Genomic DNA, 23,865 nt, shown 5'->3' on the forward strand with positions numbered 1-23,865 from the left:
AGGACCTCAGGCACCCCAGGGCCTTGGATCCCCGCAAGTGTCCCTCTGCCACTGCAACCTGTGCTCTCTGCAGCCCCGCTGTGCCCGCAAAGCTCCCCTTTCCCCGGGGCCAGGCTGTCCCTGTCCCCATTTTGGGAGCCAGGGTGCTGGGACCCCAGAGTGTGGCCGGCCACGCTGCCAGCTCCCACCCTGGCTAGGTAGGGCGGGTGCCATGGCCAAGTGTTTTGTAAGAGGCAAATCTCTGCAGCGCTGGGCGTCGTGCCGGGACGGGGCGGGCAGGGCTGGGCTCTGCCAGCCGTGCAGGAAAGGAGGGCTGGCCGGCGGCCAGTGTTTGGGCCTCGGGGAGTTGCTGTGTGTAGGCAGGGATGAGTGTGCCTGGCCCTGGGGCAGGGAAGGGGCAGGGCTGAGAGGCTGGAGGTGCGTGGGGAGCGCTCACACCCCTCCCAGGTTTTGCCTCGTAAGTGAAATACAAACTGGAGCAAGGCAGATGCTGATCGAGGTGTTTGGCCTGACCTGCCCCTCCTCTCTGCTCAAGTCAGCAGGCTGGGGACAGCTGTGCTCTGCCTTGTGCTTGCCATTTCTGCTGCTGTTACCCCAAAAAGCTCCTGTCCCTTCACCCCTGGGTCAGCAAGAGGTGGATTCAGCCCGGTGCCCTCTCCCTGTCATACCAGGGCAGGGTGGGATGCCTGAGCTGTTTGCAAGCTGGGCTGGTTGCACGGCAGGGCTGGTTCCTCCCTTGGCACGAGCAGGAGGAACCCCCAGCCCGGCCGGAGATGCACAGGGCAGTGCAAAGCGGGCAGCAACGATCTGGCCTGGGGAGGGAAGGGGCTGGTCCTCCTGTGGGCCTTGGAGCCCCCCGGACACGCAGGGAGAGCTGCATGGCAAGAGTCTTCTCTCTGCCCTTGCCATGATGTAATGGAGGGCTCTGCTTCGGTCCCTGTTGTGTAAAGAAGTGTCAGCAGCACGGGGCTGTGGGGGGGGCACCTGGGAGGGGGGTCTCACTGCTCTTCCCAGTGCATTCACGGTATCCCCATACCCAGGCACCCAGCATGGCAGGAAGGGGCCCAGATTGGGCTGTCCCATGTCCACAGACCTTGCCGACGCTGCTGCTAGTGCCGGGAGCCCAGCTCAGCGGGGCTCTGCCTGGCCCACGAGACTTCCAGCAAAGGCCCTTCCCAGGGTCTCTCCGTGGGTCAAATTCTCTCCCTGGCACAGAGCACGGAACTCCCTCCACGCTCAGGGGACGCTGCCTGGCTCAGCCAGACCGGAGGGGGAGGACAGGAGCAGGGGGGGCTGCAGGGCAGGACTGCAGGGCAGGACTGCGGCATTGCCCCCCCCGAGCTGGACAGGCAGGGCTGGGGCCGTGCAGGGCAGAAGCAGTGGGAGTTGTGTTACGTCCCTGGCTGGACCCCCGTGTCCCGGGCTGTTCCTCGGCATCCCAGCGAGGGAGCCGGCGGGAGCAGAGCCCAGCACCTTTGCCCCTTCCCATGGCACCCGGAGCAGCTCTCCGTCCCGACAGCGTGGCCCAGGTGAGATAAACTGCAGAAAAGCAGGACGTGCCTGGCAAGAGCATGTGCGCTGACGTGCGCAAACAGGCTGTGCAGGGGCCATCCCTCCCTCTTCCCCGGCGCAGCCTGATGCCGAGGCTCTGAGTCAGCCCAGCGCTGGCTGCGCCTGGTGCCGGCAGCACCACGCTCCCGTCCTCCATCAGGAGAGACTGAATGCAAAAACCTGTCACATCTCACCCTGTCCCGGCTCCTCGAGCTGCCCTCGCCACCTGGTCTGGGGCCCTCCACTGCAGAAAAAAACCCTTTGGACTTGCTCCCCATCACTAAGCCGGGGGGGTGAGGGGGGGAACAGCCGTGGGGAGCCCAGAGATGTCTCTGGGGCCAGTGTGGCCCATGCACAGGGCTCGCCGTGTCTCAGAGCAGCAGCTCTGCTCTCCACCAGACACTCAGAGCCCCTGGGGACCCTGGGAAGCCCTGGCAGGGGCTGCCCTGCCCAGGAACAGCCTGGACCTTTATTTGGTGCGATGTGAGTGCCGGGTGCTGTGTGCTCGGGGGGCCTGACCCTCGGCCAGGGGAATCCCCGTGGTGCAGGACAGGCCTCATCCCGGCCCCATGGGAACGACACGGGAACTGGCCGGGGCTGCAGCGGAGGGCGTAGCACCCCTTCTCTGCAGGAAACCCATGGGATCCCCCAGCCCCAAGACAACCCCCAGCACCTCTGCACCAGCACGCAGGCGCCGGGCATAAGCCCAGAGGGACGGAGCAGCTCAGGCTGTAGCCCCTCACCCCTTGGGGCTCCCCAGCACCCACCCGGTGGGCACGGCGTGAGCCTGGCCATGGGGACGTTCGCAGCCGGGGGAAGCTGCATCGCCCCTGTTGCTGGTGCACAAGTGCAGGCAGGGAGAGGCTGAGCCGGGCTGTGAGCCAGGCTTGTGCCTGCTCGCCAGCCCCAGCAGCTCGGCTGGGCTGGGCTGGGCTGAGCCCCGGTGCTTAGACCTCTCCTGGCACCTCGCGGAGAGGAGAGGTTTCACAGCCAGCGCTGGGAAGGCAAAGGCTGAGCTGCGGGAGACAGACCCCTGCCAGGGGAAGGGGGGAGCTGAGCAGTGGGAGGGAGGGAAGGAGGGTGAATAAACACCATTAGAAAGCCGGAATAGTGATACACCAGGAGCCAAACTGGTGACCGGGGGTCACCACGTTAGATGGGAATGAGGACTTGCCCGCAGACGGCCCTTGCTGTGCATCACAGGGGAGAGGGCTGCGCTGGGACACGCGGTGGTGTTGGGGGGGGGGTGTATGGAACCCTCCGTTGCATGTCTGTGTTACAGCACGTCCAGTGCCTCCATCCCCGGAGCATCGGGCAGATGGGTGTCACAGAGAGCGTCCTGCAGGCCACGGCTCCCACCTCAGGCAGGCAGAGATCAGCCCACTTGCTCGTTAAGTAAAGACTTCCAGGGTTTACAGACTTTGGGATGCAAATTGCCAGGACTAGCTGTGTAAGGAAAGGGAACGTGGTACTTGAGCAAATAGTCTGGAATTCCCTGCGCTGCCTCTGGCCCCGTGACAGCTGGGCTCACCCCAGCCATGCCTCGGCTCTTTCCAGGAGCAGGTTAATCACCAGGGCTAACGTCTGTCAGTGCTGCCTTCGCTGATTAATGCGATCAAATACTGTCCATCAAAAATCCAGCTCATCCTGAATCCAAGTCTGTGCAGTCACACAGAGGCTGCAGGAAGGATGTTAGAGGAGAAAAGCTGGTTTCTAGGAATGTCCCAGCCCAGAGGGCATTTCTGAGCTGCGGGAGAGGCAGTAAGGTGAAATGCCGGGATGATTCCTTCCTTTCTGCTACACGTCCCAGGTGTATCGGAGGGGCACCAAGGCCCCCCACCTCAGAGCACAGGGTGAAATGGCCTTGCGAGACTCAAAAGGCAGAGACCTGCAGCAATGCAGGGCTGGTTGCCCACCCAAGAGCACCCGTGAGCACCTCGGACCGCCGTTGCAGCGCTCCTGCACACCGGGCTGAGCTGCATCGGCCCAGGGTCAGCGGGCCTATCGTGCCGCACACGCGCAGGTGCACACGGGAACGTTTCCCCTGAAATCCTCACATCTCCAGGAGCACCGGTGCCGGGCAGCCCCTGCCCTCGCCACCAATGCGTTTCCTGGTCACAGGGGCCTTCTGCGGTCCTGCGTACCCCCGGCTGCTGAGGGACAAGATGGTTTCCAAAAGCCACCCCCAGCCCAAAGCACGACTGCAGAGCCGTGTCTGTGATGAGGGGATGATGACGGAGGTGTCAGAGGACACTGCCAGCTCTGGGCCCTCCCTGCTCCTCCTGCCGACCCCAAAATAAACCTGGCAACTCGCCAGACATTGCCACGGCCCCGCACACTCGGATTTTCCTGTGCATGGAGCCAGCGTCCAGCCTGGGGAGGACGGAGAGAGATGGTTCTTTGCCAGGCACTGGGCATAAAAAAAAAAACCCCCAAACCCGCAGGGACTCGGTGCTACCCGCCGAGAGCTGCTCCTGCAAAGGAGATCAGCATTGCCACCTCGTGGGGAGCCCGGACAAACGTCTCCCTGGGAGGAGGCACCTCCCCGGGCGGGCAGGGAGGCAGGAGCAGGTCGGGACCGAGCACCCAAAGACGGACAGGGGTGAGGAGGGTGCAGGGGGGCTCAGCCCCGGTGTCCAGCTGAAGCCAGCCGAGCCTGCAGGTGCCTGCTCTGAATCCTGCTCTGAAGGACGAAAAATCGATGTTAACGTTTCCCCGGCGGCGTTCAGCCCATCACCAGCCACGGGCTGAGCTCTGGTGCTGACACACGCTCGCCTCTTTTGGTATTTTACCAAAGGCTCTGGGGGTCCAGTGGCGAGGATACAAACCCCGACGTGTTGTACGGACACTGCGAATCTGCAGCGACGCTGATAAATTGACTGTCTGGGACGTCCTGGGCGTCCTGGCTCGGCCGTGGGACTGGCCTGCCCATCAGCAGGCACAAGACAGGAGGTACCACTGACTCTGCTCAAGTGTTTGGCACCGAGTACGATAAACAGTCACTTTGCTGGAGTAAGGACTTTGAAATGCCTCCAGCGGAAAGATGCAGTGGAAATGTCTAATTGCTTCTCTGCTGTCTGGATACACCACCATGCGGCTGCTAAAACCTGATCAGAAAAAGAGGAGAGAGAAGAGCCATCTGCTTTGTTCATGATGGAGCAAATTCACATTTTAATGAAAATTTAAGCCAGTTCTCCAGCTGATCTGTCACATACGGACATACAAAAGTGACAGATGCTTTAGGAACACCAGAGAGACACTGAAATACAGCAACCCAAATTACTCCTTCTACCTAGTGCAAGATAAACAATTTGCCTTTATCTTAAATAAAGCCCCCAAGAATGATGCAACATCTAAACCACATAACGGCTGCCAGGACCCACAGATGGCAGCACACCCAGATGCCAATAATCCGTCAAAAATACGTAGCATTTCAGACATGGCTCCCAAAGCAGGGCAGGAACACCTACACAGCGAGAGCTGAGGCCGCAGGAGATCTAAAAGGAGCTGATAAACCATCCACAGCCCAGCAGATGCAACGCAACAGACCCACATCACCCCAGGGGCAACATTCCCGCTCTGTACGCAGCTCTAACTAGCTCCCAGAGGAGAGTTTATGCTCCGTTTGGATCTATGTGGCTTTTGACCCCATTAATTGTGTAGGAGATTTACTGTTCTTCGTATCTGGGGTTTCAGTGTATTTTTAGAACATGTCATACATCTTTGAGCTGGATGTGATGTTCATCTGCCAGCAGCCCCCGCTCCGCACTGTGCTGAGCCAGTGCTGGGAGACACTCATCGGTTTGCGAGGGGTTTTTAGCCACACAGCAGGCACCAGGAAAGCCATAAATTGTTGTTCTTTAGCAGCTCATACTGAACACTGAGACCCAGGCGCCTGGTCCCCAAATCAGGACTCCGAAGCAGGATTAAACGCATCTGGTTTTGAAGTATGTTCGGTCACATCTCCACCCACAGGGCTTTGAGGAAAGGACAAGACCCGAGATCACCAATTCCTGCTGATCAGTGACCGGGGCTCTGAGGCGACGACCGGCGGCTTTACCCAGCAGTGCCTGAGCTCTCGGGCAGCACAGAGCTGACGGGTTCCCTTGGAAGGCCAGCGGCCTTGGAAAATGAGCACAGAAGCTTGATTTCTTGTCTGCACATGGCACTCTGCTTACTTCAAGCGCGGCTGTTATCACGGTGATAGCCGAGTGACAAACGTACATCCACGGGCAAGCTCTCCAGGCTGAGGCCGAGTCTTCCCGGGCTGCAGCGTGTACGAGTCATCCACAAAGCACGGCGGGGATGCAGCAGCGGAGGGCAGGGTGGGTGCGTTGGCCTGCACCGGGCTCAGCGGGGCCAAACCCGGGCTGCGAGGGCCCACACAAGGTGACAGGGAATGGGATGGGGCAGTCCCCCCCGGGCTGGCAGCGCAGGGGATCGCTATGTGTTTCGATTGCCAGGAGGTAACTGCCCACCCGGCAGAAACCCAGGCCCTCTGCCCAGGACACGGGCTGGACAGCAAACGTCTCGTGCCCACGGGAGCCCCGTGGGCCTCGGTACCGCCTGCGTTCAACCTTCCAGCACCTTTCGGCTGTCACGCCGTGCTGCAGGGGGGCATGGCTGACCCAACTGCATCTCGCTGCTGCCAGCTCCGGCTCCCGCGCCCGTCCGGAGGGTGCCACAGCCGGTCACCGCTGCCGCAGGACGCGGGGGGCATGGAGCAGGCCGGGAGCCTGGGCACCGCGCTGCACAGGGGGTCCCGCCCCACCTCGGGGAGCCAGCACTCAAAGGCAGGGTGCAGGATCTCACCCCCGAGGCCCCGTCCCACCCTGGGATCCCGGGTTTGTGTCACACACTCCGGAGACCGTGCCCTGGCCCCGCAGCCTGCCGCAGAGCTGGGCCCAGAGGGCTGCGAGGGGAGCAGAGGCCGCGGGCGAGGCCAGCGGGGCGCCGGGGGAGGATCGGGGGGGCCGGGGGCGGCGTGGCCGGGGTGGGGACGGCCCTGAGGGGCCCCGAGGCCCGGGCACGGTGCGGCCCCAGGCCCCGCCAGCAGCCCGCCGCACGGCGCACGCGCCGCCTCGCGCGAGGTCGGCCCCCCCGCCCTCCCCGAGCCCGGGCCTCCGCCGCGCATGCGCCCGGTGCCTCTCGCACCAGCCGGGGCGCGGCCGCGCTCGCCCGTGCGGAGTGACGACTCTGCGCGGCGGCCAATCACCGCCCTCGCTTCCCGTGCGTGCTGGCGTCACACGGAGGCGGTATATAAGCGGGCGGCGCCAGTCCCGCCCCCCTGACAGCGTCTCGAGCAGCCGCCGCGAGAGCATCCTCCGCCGAGAGCCGCTCGCCTCCCCGCGCCCGCCGCCTCCGCCGCCGCCGCCGCCTCCACCGAGGGAAGGGAAGGGAAGCGTATCGTATGTCCGCTATCCAGAACCTCCAACCCTTCGGTGAGGCCCTTTGTGCGGCGGCGGGGCCGGGCCGGGCCGGGGGAGCGGCCTAGCGGCCCCGCCCTGGGCCGGCCCCGCCCCGTGGCGCAGTTGCTATTCCCGGGGCCGGTTGCGTCAGCCGCGGGGGGGGGGGGGGTGGGAGGCGGGTCCTGTTCCTGACGGACGGGCGGGCTGGCCAATGGGGAGCGCGGCGGGGCGGTGGCGGGCCGGGGTCTGACGGGCGCTCTCCGCAGACCCCTTTGCTGATGCAAGTAAGGGTGATGACCTGCTCCCTGCCGGCACTGAGGACTACATCCATATAAGGATCCAGCAGCGGAACGGCAGGAAGACCCTCACCACAGTCCAGGGCATCGCGGATGATTACGATAAAAAGAAACTGGTGAAGGCCTTCAAAAAGGTGGGTGCCGCGGTGGGGCCCGCGAAGCCGGGGTGCAGGCGCTCGCCTGCGCGGGTGCTCGGGCTGGGGGGAGCTGCGGGGGCATCTGGGGTGGTGCTCGCAACGTATGTCGTACTGAGGCGGTTTTTCTTTTTGTCGCAGAAATTTGCCTGCAATGGTACTGTAATTGAACACCCCGAATATGGAGAAGTGATTCAGTTGCAAGGTGACCAGCGCAAGAACATATGCCAGTTCCTCGTAGAGGTAGGATTTCTTCGGTCTGCTGCGTGTGCTAGCTAAACTTTAAACTAAACGTGAGTCTCTATTTTAATAACCGTCCAGGTTCTAATTTTCTTAGTGTTAAAGGAGCAGGCTGACAGAGGAAGCTCCTTTGTTCTTCTTGAAATTCTTGCTTGAGGCAAATACCATCCAGCAAGGATTTGGAGTTGCTGTCTAACCTTCATTCCATACTTCAGGGGGGAGCAGAACTGGGACGGTTCCACAGCGCGGACGGCGTACGGACGTGCGCAGAGGCCTGTCCGCTTTGGTGTGCTATAAAGTGCGTTTTCTTTTTTGCAGATTGGACTGGCTAAAGACGACCAGCTGAAAGTCCATGGGTTTTAAGTGCCTGTGGGCCACCGAAGCTTTATGCAAGAAGATTTCCTTACCATGAAATTCCCATCTGTCCCTTGTCATAAGTTTAAAACCAGCCAGTTTGTGTAATGTAACGATCTTGGGTCCACTGTTCAGTCTGGACTAGTGTAATTCAGTGATGTAATAAACTGACACGAGCCCATGCTATCTCGTCTTGCTGTCCCTCATTTAACAGAGGTAAATCGGGCGTTTGGCACGTCCAGCCTGAAGCCAAAAGTAACCAGATGTTCCAAGTTAAACCAAGGGACTCGGCCCGTCAGGCCAGAGACTGTCCGGATCGCTCCTCAGCCCAGCTGCTCTCCCATCCCCATGGACGGCAATTCTGGCGGTGCCGACACGGAGCGAGGCGTGAGCGCCGGCTGTGACATGGCACGGGGCGATAGCGCCTTTCCTCTAGGCAGCGCTGGCTCCTGGTGGCAGAGGGATTTGGGGAAGCTCGACTGAACACCGGGAGGACTGAAGAGCGACTGCGAGGCTGGATGGCAGCAGCTCAGGCAGGGCAGGTGCTGGTGCCCTGTGCGCCCCAAGACACCGGGGTAGCGCACGCAAAGGAACCGCTGCCTTGGGTTAAACTTCTGACAAGGGATCAGTTTTGGACTAATGTAACTATCGTTGTAGCTAGAGCTGCAGAGCTTCTGTGTTACTAGCAACTGCTGCCTAATGCCCTGTGAAGTAACAGACTTTGGTTTCATTTTTAATGTTTTATGTAATGTATTTAAAATCTTATTTAAATAAAAATGGTTTTCAAAAGCATTTGCTTGGTGGATTCAGTTGCATTCTGGAGCCAAAGCGCTTTGCTTTCCGGGAGCAGTGATGCTGGCTGGTGCCAGGGGGTTTCCCTCTGGCTGGGGGGAGCAGCTGGGGTGGGACGAGCGGCTCTGGGGGTGTAAGGGGAAGGTGCTGTGCTGGTGCTGTGCTGGTAAACAGCGGGTGTGGAGTCCTTCCCTTCCTGGGCCGGAGTTCATTAACCCCCACACCTGGTCTTGTGCTCATTGCGTTCCTGTGAGGTCAGCACTTCTGCTTCCTGCGAGATGGGTACTGCGGCGAGGAGGGGGCTCTGTGTGGGTGTCCTGCTGGGGTGGGCAAGTTCCTGCTGTGGAACAGCACCATGAAGTGCCCCCAGACCGGTAAGGAAGGGCACAGGCAGTGCATGAATTCCCCTCTTGGGTACCCCAGCTGTGCCCATCCCGCTGCCCTGGCTGGTGTGTTTTGGTGAGGCTCGCTCACACCCTGCGTGCCCGCAGAAGCGCAGGCAGCTGCCTGGGCAGCCACTTCTGGCAGCTTTCTAAGAACAGAGCCTTGTTTGTTTGCTCGCTGCCCGCAGCCATCCTGACTTCCCACACCTTTTCCACGTGCTGCGGTGGAGCACTCCGTTCACTTTGCTGCCATTTACTTTCTTTCCTGGGAGACTTTGCTCTCGGAAACCAAATTGCCGCAATTATGCAAAGCACTTACGGGAAGGCAGGCGACCTCGAGCCCTGCCTGCATCTCCGAGAGCGAGTACAGGCAGCGTTGAGGCCGGCACTCGCGCTGGGGCACGCATACGTGCCTGTGGCCCGACGCAGTGCAATCCCCAGCCTGCTTCTGCTCCAAAAACTCGACTTCCCCTGCCTGCGCTGGGGCCTTTCCGAGCGCATCGAGCCCGGCTGTTTCCCCACCGGGGTTTGCCCGGCTGCTCGCGGCCGTTCAGACGCAAGAGGGAGGCACCGCCTCGGCCCAGCGTCCTGCCAGCGCCGGGAGCAGCAGAGCTGGCTGGGCCATGGCGAGGGATGCTGCGAGCACTGGCTGTCCTGGCTCTCCTGGGTCCATCCATCGGCCAGGGCTGGGAGAAGGAACCATCCCCAGCGCCCACGGGTCCGGCCGCAAACCTGCGTCAAGGGGCTGCTGAGCCCATCGCGGTGGAGGAAGTGGCCGCTGTGTCCCCATCACCTTGACGGCTCATTTGTCCCAGATTGAGCCATTAAAAGCCAGAAATCGCAAAACAATTTGTTTGTTCCTTGTTAAAAAAAAAACCCCAAAACCAACAAACCAATCCGTAGAGCGAGGAATCGATTGCTGCGGAGCACGGGAGGTGCCGGGGCGCTGCTGCCTTCTGCCCATTCAAAGCCCATTTGTTCTGGGCTCGGCGGAGCAGCGCCGATATCGGTCTTTGCCAAGGCAGCGGGAGCCGGGGGCGCGGGCAGGCAGCGAGGTGGCATGGCGCACGCCTTTTATTGAAGGCGCGAGACAAATGGTCTCTGCAAATACGAGGCGATGGGGGTAAACACGGGCGAGAGGAACGATTGATGTTGAAAGAAAAGCCTGGAGGCAGCAGACAGGGGTTTACGGGGGGCTCTGGGGGGTGGAGGGGCATCGCGTGTCCCCAGCCGGCCCCGGGGTCTGTCACCACCACACACCCCCCCCGCCATGGCACCCCAAAGCTTGTGGGGGGGGGGGATGAGATACAGAGCGGGGGGGGGAGGGGGCACCTCCACCAGTGACAGCGATGGTATGCACATACATATATATATATATATATATCTATATATGTACTGACAGGGCCTATGGCCCCGTAGGGTGTCAGTATCAACATACGTGCCTACATAGGCATATGTCCTTATCTACATGTATGTATACATATAGATACATGTACACATAGATGTAGGCACATAGATACATGTGTCTAAATGTATATATATTATACACGCAGGGATATATATGTAGACACAAATATATACACATATATGTATAATAGATATAGCATAGCTTATTTATCCGTCCCAATAGATACGTATATGCATATGTATACATACAGATCCCTATAGGTATAGATATAGACATGTGTGTATACACATATATGTGTATGTACATCAATATGCACATATATATATGTACACACACAGAGTGACACACACACATATATACACATGCATGTGCTGCTGGGGCCAATTACCCTATACAGGCTCCATACATACACAGTGCTCAACCCATATATCTGTATACACCCCCCCCCACCCCCAGTTGCCCCATATAGTCTCCATCCACATAAACATAGATGTGTGGCTGTATCTATAGCTATATATATATCTATAGCCATAGATATGCATATGAATATATGTAAGTATGTAGACAGATGCGTGATACACTATTGTCTATTCCAATTATATACATTATGTATATTAGCTGTATTTTATATTGGCTAGAATGTTATATACTATACAGTCACTGTTTATTATGTAATAAAGTAGCATATAATTTCTCTATGTACCTAGTCTAGTATAAAATCCAATAATACATATATATTCTAAAACATAAGTGAGAGTGTGTGCGCACATGCGCATATACATATATAGAGATTTATTTTAAAAAAATACATATACTGCCAGGGCCAAGTGCCCCTTGCGTACGTATAGATATATGTATGCCTGTCTCTGCCAGTCTGTAACTATATAGGTAGGCAGATAGCTATGTGCTTATAGCTAGACATACGCACTGCTGGGACCACTTGCCCTGTGTATTCCTCTCCATCCGTATAGACATACAGGCACATATGTACATGCATAGGTGTGCGTGCACGTGCACACACCCACCCCCAATCTCTCCCTATCAACAGCTATAGCTGTCTTTACACTTGTATATACATATAGACACATGTATTTAAAGGCACTGATACCTGTGTGGTTTTTATGACGACACGTCCCCTGCAGAGTCACCATCCAGATGAACAAGTAATGTGAGCACAGGGTTGTGCACCAACACCCTCTTTTTTTTTTTTTTTTTTAAATAGCTACATCGCTAGCTAAATCTGTAGTCCATAGGAGCCTAGATTGATCATATCTGTAGTAGTATGTTCAGCTGGAGATAGTGAGAGTGTGTGTGCATGCATGTACTCAGACACCAGCATGACAAAAAAAAATATATTTTATATATATGTAATTATGGAGCTATAAATTTATCTCATATATATATATATATACACACACACACATATATATGGCTTTATCTATCTGTGCATGTGTGTGTGCATCAGCCATGGCCAGTTGCCCCATATATGCTCCATCCACAGACACACATATATATATATGTGTGTGTGTATGCGCATCTATATGTATAGCTATCGGTTATACCTACAGCTATATCTTTGTATCTATAGCTATACCTCTTTATAACTACATGTAGCTATATATATGTTATGTATAAGCTGTGTATGCATTTAATTCTGTATGTCTTTAGACAGAGACATAAATCGCACACCCCTCTAGCTTCATAGCTCTAGGTCTACACCTGTGTATACACCTTTATCTACATTTATATCTTTTAGCTAATTGTATACATGTGTTTATGTAGCTACATGCATCAATATCTGCATGTATAGGGCTCTGTAATTAAAGCTATGTATATATATACATATATATGTGGGTGTATAGATATATGTGTGTGTGCATGTTTATTTGGATAAATAGATATATGGTCCTATGTACATACATACAACAAAGGCCAAGTACCCTGTAGCTAGCTCTATCTATATATTTACCTATACCCATATGTATCTATATATGAACATACCTATATATGTGTAAGTGCATGTATATCTATGTATCTATATGCATGCGCGTGTCTCTGTACATGTATATATGGATAGATCTCCATCAATCTGTACATGTATATATGGATAGATCTCCATCAACCTATGCATGTTCATTTATATATAGTTCTATGCATATTTCTGTGTGCGTATGTGTGTATATGCATATACACACACACGCCCATATTTACATCTATACCTGTATATGTTTATATGTATCTATACACATACACAGCTGTATGTATACATTGATCTCTGTGTATATAGATATAAAATACAGGAATGTAGCTAGTTATGGATAGATAAAAGAGTTCTGCATTTACATATGCATACGTATAACCATGGCCAATTGCCTCATATGCTCCCCAGCCACATATACACAGATATACATATACACATACACACCCCTCCGTACACCCCCCCCCCCCGCCGTGTGTGTATGTGTGCACACACGTGTGCCCGTGGGGCTCGGCGGGCGGGTGTGGAGCCGCCCTGGGGTGGGGCGGCCGCGGCAGCGCCTTTAAGAGCGGGGGCCGAGCGCGGCCACCCCAGACCGAGCCGCCCCGCAGCCCCACAGCCGGCAGGTGAGTCCTGGGGGGGGGACACGGGGGGACCGGCTGGGAGGGACAGGTGGGGTGGCAAAAACTTGGGGACCAGATGGGAGGGATGGAGGGGACTGGCAATGCCCAGGGGACACACTCCCTGCCTGTCTGAGTTCAAGGAGCATCTGGACGATGCTCTCGGCCGTATGGTTTAGTTTTAGGAAGCCCTGCAGGAGCAGGGAGTTGGACTCAATGATCCCTGTGGATCCCTTCTGACCTGAGTCTGTGATTGCAGGGGTCTGGGGAGAGAGGGATGGAGGGGACTTGGGGACCCACTGAGAGGGACAGAGGGGACCTGGGAACTGGCCGTGCCCTGGGGAAGAGCACCCTGCTCCCCGCATGGGTCACCCCTCGCCACAGGCTGAGCACGTGCCCCAGTTCAGTGGCCACAGCCCCTCCGCTCCCCCTCCCCGCTCAGTCTCTCCGCAGCCATGAAGGCGAAGGTGTGCATCGTCCTCGTCCTCGCCATGGTGGCGACCGCCTGCCTGTGCCGGCCCGCCGCAGAGGCACCGGGTGCTGCGGGGGACCCCCGCCGGCTCCCCACCAGCCTGGTCCGGCGGGACTGGCCCGAGTCCCTGTCCCAGGAGCAGAAGCACTTCATGTCCCAGTTCCTGCCCCACATCTTCACAGGTACTGGGAGGTGCAGGGTGGGCAGCTCTTGGGGGGCCCCATAAGGCACAGCCCAGCTCCCCCCCCCAGCCCCCAGCTCGGGGCAGCTCTAACCCGCCGCCTTTGCCCCGACAGACCTGGGCGACCACAAGGGCTACGTGCACGGGGACGAGGGGTCGGAGGCCCTGCACGACCACTACTACCCCGACTGGATGGACTTCGGCCGCCGCAGCGCTGAGGACTCGGCCGATGCCGTGTAGCTGCTGGGCTGGCCGTGCCGTGCAGAGCACCAGCATGCTCGGTGCACGTCTCTGCCTGCAATAAAGCTTTGGCACTACGGCCGCTGCTGCTCACGTCTTTGCTGGGAAGAGCTGGGGCAGGAGGGTGGGTGGGATTCGCCCCCAGCCCCACTAGGAAGCACAGGGCAGGGACCCGACAGCGTGCGGCGGCAGACACGGCACACTTGAGCTGCTTCACAACTTCACGTTTATTCGACAGGGGACAGCCTGGGGCAAGGGACACAGCTGGGGGGGGAAGCAACAGCTACACCCTGAGAAACACTCGCTGCAGGCATCCCCCGAGCTGGGGGTGCTGCTGCTACTGCTATTCAGTAGGCAGGAAAGAGTTTAAAAACCACCATTTGCTTTTTAAGTCAGCCCAGGTGCTGGCCAGGGGCCCAGCCTGGGGTGGGAGGTCTCACCCCGGCACATGTGGGACCCCCCCCAGGACCCCCCAAGCCCAGGCTGAGCTTTGCCCTTTGCTGCAGCAGCCCGGACAGCCCCGAAAGGCTGAGCTGCCCCTTGCTCCTCAGACAGGCTCAGCAGAAGCAGGAACAGTTTTTATTGCCAGCAACCGGCTCCTGTGAAGGGGCCGTACCCCCAGAGTGGGGACAGGGTCAGTCCGCAGCCCCTGCTCAGAGCTGGGTCCCCCCAGAGCCACGAGCATCGCCCCACATGATCCCATCTGCAGAGTAACGCAGGGTCGGGGGAGCATCGGGCTGCGGCTACGCGGCACCACGGGGTTGTGTCCTGGCCAGGGCAGAGCTCCAGCGAGCTGGGGCCAGGAGCGCTGCCAAGACGTCACCAGGCACTGAGGCTGAAAGCCCCTCCCGTTGCCATTTCCCCATGGACAAGCAATGAAGAGGACAGAGGATGAGTCTTGTCCTGAGCTCACGGGCTCCGCAGCGCCGTCACGTTGGTGCACCCCGGGCTCCCCTCCGCTCTCCCCGGGCGTAGGACATCTCCCCTCTGGCCACCACCTTGTCCAGCCCCAGGCGCCGCAGCTTCTCCACCAAGTTCAAGCTGAAGATGCTGCTCTGGGGTGGGGGTCTGTCCTGCCCCCTGCCCGCAGGCAAGGGCTGGGTGTCAGCATGCCGGGGGTCCTGGGAGGGGAACGGGGGGGCCCAGCACAAGCCAGTCCCTGGCACCGAGGCAGAGATGCCCTGTACCAGCAAGAGCTGGACGAGTCCCACGGGGGTGCTCGGGGGTCTGGGGCCAGGTGCCAGCACAGAGGAAGACGGTTCCGGCGAGGGGCTGCCGAGGCTCAGCCCCTCAAGGGGCCCACAAGAAGGCACGACGGCGTTATACCGACTGGAGGGGAAGAGAGAGCAGAGGAGGGGGGGGGGTCAGCAGGGGGCCCTGCCCTGGGGGATGCTGCTGCAGGGGCCAGGGGGGCCTCAGGCAGAGCAGCACCCCCTTCCTTCCCTCCTACATGCTCATTCACCTAACAAGGCTCAGGCTGTGGGAGACCCCCCTGCACTTGCAGCATTGCCCAAGCACCCCAAAGGTCACAGCCCCATGCAGGGGGGGCTGCAGCCATGCCCCCCCCCCCCCCCAGCTCAGAGGAGGGGATGGGACATGATCACTGCTCTGCAAGCATTTTCCAGACATGCAGGGTTTTGTCCAACAGCACACGGTGAACTCCAGCTCACACCAACCCCCAACAAGCCTTGGAGAGGCTCATTAGGGCTAAGCAACAGTGCTCACTAATTAAGAGGCAGGCAGGCTCCATCCCCAGCCCCGCGCCTGGCTCCTCCGGCGCAGCCCAGGGAAAGATCCTGGTTTACACACAAGTCCAGAGAGGAGGAGGAAATCCACGTCCGCTCCCGGGGAAGGCGACTCCCCATCACGCCAGGAGCAAACGCTGCTCTTGCCCCCAGGGTAAGCCCAGCCGCATGCACCCTGAGGAAGGCTCTTCCCATCACCGTGCTGCTCACAGAGGCCAGCGGAGGCTGGTCCCAGCCCCCGGGGGGGGTGCACAGCCCTGGGCACGCAGCCGCTGGAGCAGCCGGATCCAGGGACATTCAGATTCAGGGATGTTTCAAGTACCAGGCATCTCTCAGAGCATCAGGGGCTGCAGGTAGCCCCCAGCACTCTGCTTCACCAAGCTGCACGGAGCCAGGCACGGGGTGAGGAGGAGAGGGTTAGGGGGGACGGGGGGGGGCTGGGGTGGCGGTGCAGGCAGTGCAGGCGGTGGGGGGGCCACGCGCCTTACCTGGGTGTCACCGTGGTGATCTCAGTGGTGGGGTGGAGGATGTGGCAGGTGGTGATGGTGAAGGTAGACGGGGTCTGGGGGAGGTTGTTAACAGAGAGGAACACTGGAAGGGACAGGAGACACGAGGTTAACGGGGAGGAGGGGGGGGCACAACCCAGGCAGAGGCAGAGGGCAGGGCTCTGGGCAGTCGGGAGAGCCAAAGCTGCGCTGAGAGCCGCCACCGCCAGCAGAAAGCTGCATGCGTGGGGCACATCCCCAGCAGCATTTGGGTCCGGCTCTTGCTCAGAGAGGGCTGTGAGCACAAGTGGGAGCAGGAGCTGACGTTTCTCCCAGACACGTCCTTTCCACACGCCCGGGCTGCAGCGGGTGCACGCTGGTGTGATGGCGAGGGCTCACCCCGCCACGGCGGCTGCAGAACAGCCCTCGTGCAGCTGCAGACGGAGCATCCCCACGGGGACGGACGGGTGGAAGGGACAGGCTGCTGCAAGAGGGGAGAGCACGGGGGTATGCGAGGGGCAGCCTGGGCAGGAGGGCATGGGCGTCCCGGGGGCCACGTCCCCTCCGCCCCCTCGCCCCACGCTCACCCCCTGAGCACTCCTTGGCTTTGGTGGGCGTTGAGGTAGGGAGCAGCTGGAAGGAGCTGGCGTCCACATCGTCCTCCTCCAGATCATTGAGGTTGTAGACCTCCTCCAGGTCAATGTCCAGCTGCCTGAAGTCTTTGGTGAGCACCCCAGGACGGGGCACCAGGATCCCACCCAGGTTGGGCCGTGCCAGCTGCTGCCAGTGGTGGAGCGTCACGGAGCCTGGGGGGGGACACACACAGCCGGGGGGCTCAGCTGGTGTTGTGGGACCCTCCTGGCACCTCCAGCTCTGCACACCAGGAAGCCCCCTCCACCCCTCACCTTCCAGGGGCTTCACGATCTGCAGTTTGTCGGGCAGGTAGGTGAGGGAGCTGAGGGAGAAGCCGGAGCCAGCGGTGAGCTCTGAGCCCCCTGAGTAGTTGGTCCCGGTGGAAACGATGCTCTCGTTGGGGGTGAGGAAGCCGCTGGAGCTCTCCCCGTCCCTCAGCCGCCACAGCTTGTGCTCCCGGTCCGTCTCGAAGAAGGAGCGCTCCTCCGAGGCATGGCTCTGCTGCTGCGCCGACAGCCGCTGCACCGCTGCCTCCAGGGCCTGCCGGCCCGGGGCCGCCCGGGGCTCCTCTCCGGACCCCTCGTCCCTGCCGGCAGGTGCAGCATTAGGGTGCTGGGGGCCATGGTCCTGTACCACATCCCCCACACACACACTGTGCCGGACCCCAACCGGCAGCATGCTCCAGCCACGCCTGCCCTCCCCCTGCCCCAGGCTTGCAGTACTGGTTAATGCTCCGATGCGATCGGCATCTCGCCAACGCCCCAGCTCCTCCGCAGGGGCAGCAGCTCTGTCCCCCCCTGCCCGAGCCCCTCCTGCAGCACTCACTGGGTGCCCTCCGAGCCGGAGCAGCGGGGGGTGCTGGCTCCCCCGGAGGGGGCGGCTGACAACTGCTTGGAGCCCGGCACGTGGTGGGGAGACTCGGAGCAAGACTTGGCTTTGACCGCCTGGTTCACCGCTTTCACCGTCTCAAAGACGCGCAGGTAGCTCCTGCGGGCAGGAAGCAGGCAGTGATGGACCCTCGAGCCAGCCCAGCCCCCCGGGGACCCCCACCTCGTGGCCCAGCATGACCCACTGACGGCAGCACTCACTTGTAGTCTGAGGAGGAGCTGTCTGTTCCCTTCCTCATCGTCCCCTTGATCTCAGCTGCCAGCGAGTCCTGGAGACACGGGGGACGCAATATCAGTGGAGAGGAGAGCAGGGGCCCCCACCCCTCCCGCTGCCCAGCCCTGCCTGCGCCCCCCACTCACCACGGGCAGGAGGCTGGGCGCGCTGTAGCGGCTGACGGTGCTGTTGGGCAGGCTGCGGCTGCGCAGGCTCTTGACCTCCTCCTGGGCTTCCTGCAGCATCCCACCGCACTCGGCGTACTTCTCCTGCAGGTCCCGCAGCTGCGGGCAATGGGTGCAGCTCAGGCATGGTACCGGCGGCAACAGGGCAGGACCCCCCACCAGCCAGGACAGGACCCCCCCACCAGCCGGGACACCCATGGCTAGGGTCTCCCTGGGCTCACCTCCGTCCGGAGCTGCTGCTGCACCTCCTTCGCCACAGCCAGGTGCTGCTGGAGCTCCTCCACCTCTGAGCCGTACTGCAGGCAGGAGTGGGCAGGTCAGGGAGCCTTGCCCGCACCCCCCCAGCACTCCCCCCGGCACGGGCAGGGGACGCTCACCGTGCGGCACTTCTGCTGCAGGTCCACGACCTGTGCCAGGAGCTGGCTGATCTCCTCCTGCTGCCGTGCCGTGTCTTCCGCCTTGCGGGCCAGCTCGTCGGAGAGGTAAACGACCTGCTGGCTTGCTTCAGCTGGGGAGGGCCCAGGGTCCATCACCACCAGAGCACGGCCATCCAGCCCTGGCCCGTGCAGTGCCTGCAGACCCCCCAACCCAAGCCCAGGAGGAGCTGCCCCCCACGAGCCCAGCCCCACGTACAGAACTGCTCCACGCAGTCAATCATCAGCTGCTGCTCCTGGTCCTCGTACTGACAGGTCTCGGTTGCGATGTTGGTGGCCTGGGGGAGAGGGTTGGAGGGGCTGAGTGCGACGGGCAGGACTTCCAGCCTCCCTGGGGGCCAGCTCGGGTCCCCCGGCAGTGAGCGGGGCAGAGGTGGGCACAGAGAGGGGTGTCCCACCAGCCAGCTCTGCTCACCTCCAAGCGAAGCTTCTGGTTCTCCTCCTCCAGACACTTGAGTTTCTGCTGCAAGGTGTCGTACTGGAAGTACTGCTGCAGGGACAGCGAGGACTCGTGCCGGCGCAGCCTGGGGTGGCAGGGAGGGCACTGAGCACCCACAGTGCAGGCAGGATGGGGGCCCCCTGCCCACTCCCCCCAGCTCCCAGGCAGGCATCTGCAGCGATGCAGCTCTGTGGGGCTGGAGCCATGGAAGCCATGGGAGGGAAGGGAGCACCAGCCCTGGTGCTACCCCAGAGGTGGCAACGGCTCCAGCCCAACACCTCTGCCTGGCCCCCCAGGAGCAACCCTGCCCCAGGCAAGCGGTGGGACAGGGATCCCCCACTCACGGCGTGGAGGTGGCAGAGGTGGGCTCGCTCTCCTCCGTCGTGGTGGTGTAGAAGTGGAGCAGGTCGTCCCGCATGGAGACCTCGTGGCGCAGCTGCGCGATCTGGGAGGGGAAGAGGCATCAGGGCACGGCCGAGGGGACCACAGCCACCCCTGGGCAGGACACGTGGGGGGCCAAGGACAGGACCCTGCACCCAGGAGCTGTTACCTCCTCTTTGGCCAACTCCAGCTGCTCCTCCAGGAGCTCATTGCGCTCGGTCAGGCTCCGGTTCTGCTTCAGCAGGGACTGCCCAATGCGCGCTGCCAGCTCCAGGTCCCGCTCCTTCTGCAAAGGGCAGATCTGCATCAGCCGGGGCTCGTCCTCTGCTCTGCCCCCCCTTCCCCACCCCTGCATCCCAGGGGTCCCACCGGTCCCCAGCCCTCACACCAGCCCAAGCCTGTGCACGAGGCAGGCACCGGCGTACCTCATCCAGCAGGCTGGTGACGGCATCGATGTCGTGGTATGTCTTCGTGATCCTGACCACCCGCTCAGCGCACAGGACTGGGGGAGAAAGGCAAAGGGTGAACCCCTGCACTGTGGAAGTACCAGCCCAGGGACTCAGCACTGTTGTCGTCATCCCCCCCCCAGCTTCCCACTAGCACCCACTGCCCCGGGGTTGCATGGCAGGGGGAATGGGAGGCGGCTGCTGCAGGCAGCACGAAGCTGCTCCACGCTGGTCACCAAAAAAGACCTTTTATCTGCTCGGCAGCACCAGCCGTGGTGCAGGGCAGAGGCAGACAGGGATGCCCACAGTCGTGACAGCACCACGGGAAACGGGGTGCTCCCACCCTCACCCCCCAACACTGCCTGCATCTTGGGATGGCAGGAAAGATGCTGAGCTCCCCTCGCCGCACCCACTGCCCCGGCCCAGACATAGCGCCAGCCCCACCGCAGGATACACAGACGGGAAGAAGGGATGGGGAAAGTCAGGCAGCAGAGACGGGATCAGAGGTGACATCTCCGGCAGAAAGCAGTCTGGAGCTCCAGTATAAATAGCAGTGGGTGGCACCATGCAGAGCTGGGCTTGCAGGCAGCGTCCCCTCCAATCTGTCCCCAGCCCCCTCCCCCAGATCTCCCCCCAAGAAGCCAGTCCTGCCCTAGTTTCTCCCTGGAGACGTTGGCAGAGGCAGAGCCAAGCCCACCCTCTCAGGACGCTGCACCCCGCACCCAGCCCGATGCCCCTCCAGCTGCAGCGACGCAGCGATCCACACTCTGAGCAACAGGGGCAAAGGCAGCTGCAGGCAGGTTGCCTCAGTAACAGGCAGCTGCCTGCCACGCCAACACCACGCAGCACTACTGCATCGGGCTGGGCCCGAGCTAAAGCCCTGCCTCCTCCTCTGCCCCTATCTGGATCTCTGGCAGGGAGAGGTGGCACAAGGACGGGGACGTCTGTCCCTCCGGCACCAATCCTGCCAACTGCGCCTGCAGAAGCTGCCAGACAGCGCTGGGCACGCACCCAGATGGCAGCACTGGAGCTGCACGGTGGGAGGGAGCTGGCAGCAAGCACGAAGCCCCGGGCCCTGCCTGCGCCACGCAGCCGCTCCTGATGCTCCCTTCTGATGTTTGACTGCCCCAAGGGTGCGTGCCTCAGTTTCCCCTGGCAGTGCAGCGCTGGCTGCACTCGGGGCCTTGACCTGTGTCCCCAACCATGGCCACGCTCCCCAGCTGGGCAGACAAAGTGGGTTAACGGGAGAGGCTCAGCCACACAAATCCCATTACGCCGCCTCAGCTGGGGTTGTGTAATGGCAGGTATCACAGCAGTGCCCCCACCCGCCACCCCATCCGGTCCCTGCTGCCCCGCACCCCAGCGGGCACATACCCCAGTGGGCACGTCCACGGGAGGGGCCCAACCTCACCCTCATCCCCCCTCCCCACAACCCACAGGGTCTGCTCCCTGCAGGGGTCCCCAACTGCACCTCGTCAGGCCGCTGAGCCGTTAATTGGAAATAATTAGAGCATGAGCATCATTACGGTTTGAGCGAGTGGCAGGCCCTGGGAGACGCTGGGGGCTGCAGCACTGGCAAACACGTAAACACCCGGCCCATCTGCGGGCCCGATCCAGCGCGATGCGGGGACCAGCACAACACGGGGACCCGTGCCCCACGGGAGGGCAGCCCCCCACACCCCATGGGCGCACACTGACGTGGCGGGGGCCCCTTGCCCCATCCCTCTGCCTGCTCCCCACCACCACCGGAGCAGGGACAACCCTCCTCGGGGTCAGGGTTTGCCGGGGGTCCCCAAGGGACCTGGCAGCAGCTTCCCTGGGATGGGGCACTGCGAGCGGGGGCTGGGGCTGCCCACCCCGCAGCGGGGAGGGGGAAAGGCACGGACGGGAAGGGCGGCAGCACCCATCCGGCCGAGAGACCCCGGCCCCCGCCGCCTGCTCCGCACCAGCCCCAGCCCAGCCCCGCTCCGCACCCCCCCCCCTCGCCCCCTGCCCGCGGAGGGAGCCCGGACCCGCCGCAGCCGCGTTCCCCGGGGCAGGACCGGGCCGGGCCGCCCTCACCTTCCTCCAGCTCCCGGGCGATGGGGTCGGCGCCGCCGCCCCGCTCCGCGTTCCCGTTCAGCTCGTCGTAAGCGGCGGGGCTGCTCCAGATCTCCATCGTGCCGAGCTGTGCCGTGCCCACCGCAGCCAGCCCAGCCCCGCCGCCCGCTCCCGCCCCTATTTATAGGGTCGCCCCGGCTGCGCGCACCTGCCCGGGCGCGTCCCACCACGGCCGGGGCCGAGGCCGGGGGCGGTGCCGGGCGGGAGCGGGGGGGGGAAGCGGGGGGGGTCCAGGGGCTGCCGGGGCTGCCCGCTCCCCACGCTCCGCCGCGGCGTGGATCGGCTCGCTGCGGCTGCACGCTCCCCCGGGGCGCCTTGGGGACACGGTCCCCATCAGGCACCCCAGGAGCAGGCTGCTCCCTCAGGGCACCCTGGGGACCCACCAGGAGAGTCCTGCTCAGCCCTGGGGTGCTGGTGCAGCTGGGCTCTGTGTCCCACCTCCCAGCCCCCAGCCCATGGACACAGGGGGTCTGGGCACCCGGGTCCCCATGGATGATACCGAGCGCCAACTGCTGAGAGGGGACACTGCGGGGTCACTGGTCCCTGAGCAGCACCTTTGCAGGGCTGACCCCAGACAAGTCACGCACAGTTTCTGCCCCTTAGGAGGAACAAGGAAAGGTTTTGGGTCCTTCACCCTAAACCCAGTCTGCGTGCAGGGCTGGGGTCCCCGTGATGGTCACATCGTGTCACACCACAGTACGGCCTTTGCTAAAGCTCCCTGCCCTTTGCCTGGCCCACCTTTCTCTTCACCCCAAGCCTGTCCCCAGGCCTGGGTCCCCCCATCATCCCCAACTCAGCCCACTGCAAATCCTGCACGCTCGGGTGCCCAGTGTGGTGCTGGGACCTGCCAGGTCTGTGAGCTGGGAAACAGCTCTTCCATCCCCCTCTAAACTGCCCCGCTCAGCACCCCCCTACTCTGAGTGTGGGCTGGCATGAGCCTGGCCCCCCCGTGCCTTGTCCCGGCTGCCCCACGCTCCCTGGCTGGCACCCCCAGCTCCCCCACAACCACACTTGTGCAGAGGCATCACCAAAACAGGAGAACTGAATAAATCATGCTGTGCTGAATTATGGAGAAGCTGGCTGGCACGTAGCACAAGCCTCGTGAGCGGGAGGGCAGCGGGGCTGTGCCAAGGACCCCACGCCACGGCACCACGGCATGCTGAGCGTGATGCTGATAACGCCAACCCACGCACTGCCTGCCCCCATTGCCTGCCCCAAAGCCGTTCCTCGGTAGTACTGAACTAACTGATGAATCAATGAGGCTGGGGCTGGAGCTGCCCCTCATCATCACACGATGACTTTATTTACCCTCTGGACTCCTACTTGCTGAGATCCTGACCCCAAACCACATCCCGCCAGAAACACTGGTGCCCTCCTGGAGCCAGGTGCCCTTAGTCCCAGCCTCTCCCTCCTCCTCGCACGAGTGTTTCTCCCGGTGATGGCAGAGGGCGAGGGCAGGGACCAGCCAGCTCACCTGGGCACCATCCCCCCGGGGACCCCCAGGACACAAGTGTGCGTCTCGGCATGGACAGGCCGGAGCCGCTCCTTCCTAATCCCCCGCTCAGAGATTTGCTCCTTCGGGCAGGTCCCCTGCGTCTCTGCGCAAGCAGATTACAGGGGGCTATTTCTGACGGCAGCTTAAAGGTTTGGGTAAAGGGATGAGGCAGCACGGGCCCCCCCTCCATGCCGCCACACGGAAGCGGCACCAGAGGCATGGAGAAACGTGACCCGTGGGGCTCCTGGGACTGAGCACTGCTGTCCCAACGGAGAGGGGATGGGGGTGCCCGGGGTCCTGCTGAGCCGGGTGCTCCCTGCCCCATGGCATGCAAACGGAGTTTGGGGCTCAATCCCTTGCGCTG

The 23,865-nt window shown here is 61.2% G+C and overlaps 3 protein-coding genes across 4 annotated transcripts; 2 read left to right on the top strand and 1 right to left on the bottom strand.

Annotated features, from left to right (window-relative positions):
• Positions 1-6,828: 6,828 nt before the first annotated feature.
• Positions 6,829-8,775, top strand: EIF1 (eukaryotic translation initiation factor 1). Its single transcript, XM_054801923.1, has 4 exons — positions 6,829-6,992; positions 7,226-7,389; positions 7,531-7,632; positions 7,948-8,775. Exons 1-4 carry the CDS (start codon positions 6,962-6,964, stop codon positions 7,990-7,992), a joined length of 342 nt encoding a protein of 113 aa, XP_054657898.1. The 5' UTR covers positions 6,829-6,961; the 3' UTR covers positions 7,993-8,775.
• Positions 8,776-9,068: 293 nt separating this feature from the next.
• Positions 9,069-14,057, top strand: LOC129195609 (gastrin/cholecystokinin-like peptide). Of its 2 annotated transcripts, none has more exons than XM_054801829.1 (3): positions 9,069-9,149; positions 13,618-13,818; positions 13,933-14,057. In XM_054801829.1, the coding sequence occupies exons 1-3, from the start codon at positions 9,131-9,133 to the stop codon at positions 14,055-14,057; spliced, it is 345 nt and encodes a 114-aa protein (XP_054657804.1). In that variant the 5' UTR covers positions 9,069-9,130. The 2 variants fall into 2 exon arrangements, with proteins under 2 accessions (XP_054657804.1, XP_054657805.1); XM_054801830.1 differs by having other exon boundaries at positions 9,104-9,149; positions 13,607-13,818.
• A 220-nt stretch (positions 14,058-14,277) lies between these two features.
• On the bottom strand, positions 14,278-22,078 carry HAP1 (huntingtin associated protein 1). The gene is made up of 15 exons (XM_054801545.1): positions 21,968-22,078; positions 19,886-19,962; positions 19,630-19,746; positions 19,424-19,524; positions 19,056-19,164; positions 18,840-18,918; positions 18,584-18,714; positions 18,428-18,502; positions 18,168-18,305; positions 18,009-18,076; positions 17,746-17,907; positions 17,193-17,506; positions 16,875-17,093; positions 16,291-16,393; positions 14,278-15,386 (listed from the first exon to the last, which is right to left on the bottom strand). Exons 1-15 carry the CDS (start codon positions 22,062-22,064, stop codon positions 14,987-14,989), a joined length of 2,190 nt encoding a protein of 729 aa, XP_054657520.1. The 5' UTR covers positions 22,065-22,078; the 3' UTR covers positions 14,278-14,986.
• Positions 22,079-23,865: the final 1,787 nt, after the last annotated feature.

Source organism: Grus americana, chromosome 22, assembly GCF_028858705.1.
Source record: "Grus americana isolate bGruAme1 chromosome 22, bGruAme1.mat, whole genome shotgun sequence".
Classification (NCBI taxonomy): domain Eukaryota; kingdom Metazoa; phylum Chordata; class Aves; order Gruiformes; family Gruidae; genus Grus; species Grus americana.

What these genes read in the sequence shown, in the direction of transcription:
- EIF1 (XM_054801923.1), top strand. Translation starts at nt 6,962, where the DNA reads ATGTCCGCTATCCAGAACCTCCAACCCTTCG. An exon ending in CCAGAACCTCCAACCCTTCG is followed by an intron (nt 6,993 to 7,225) that starts GTGAGGCCCTTT and finishes CGCTCTCCGCAG; the next exon opens with ACCCCTTTGCTGATGCAAGT. An exon ending in TGGTGAAGGCCTTCAAAAAG is followed by an intron (nt 7,390 to 7,530) that starts GTGGGTGCCGCG and finishes TTTTTGTCGCAG; the next exon opens with AAATTTGCCTGCAATGGTAC.
- LOC129195609 (XM_054801829.1), top strand. An exon ending in CCTGCCCCACATCTTCACAG is followed by an intron (nt 13,819 to 13,932) that starts GTACTGGGAGGT and finishes TTGCCCCGACAG; the next exon opens with ACCTGGGCGACCACAAGGGC.
- HAP1 (XM_054801545.1), bottom strand. Translation starts at nt 22,064, where the DNA reads ATGGAGATCTGGAGCAGCCCCGCCGCTTACGACGAGCTGAACGGGAAC. An exon ending in TCCGGCTCGGAGGGCACCCA is followed by an intron (nt 17,507 to 17,745) that starts GTGAGTGCTGCA and finishes ACCTGCCGGCAG; the next exon opens with GGACGAGGGGTCCGGAGAGG. An exon ending in AGCCAAGGAGTGCTCAGGGG is followed by an intron (nt 16,394 to 16,874) that starts GTGAGCGTGGGG and finishes TGTCCCTTCCAG; the next exon opens with TGTTCCTCTCTGTTAACAAC.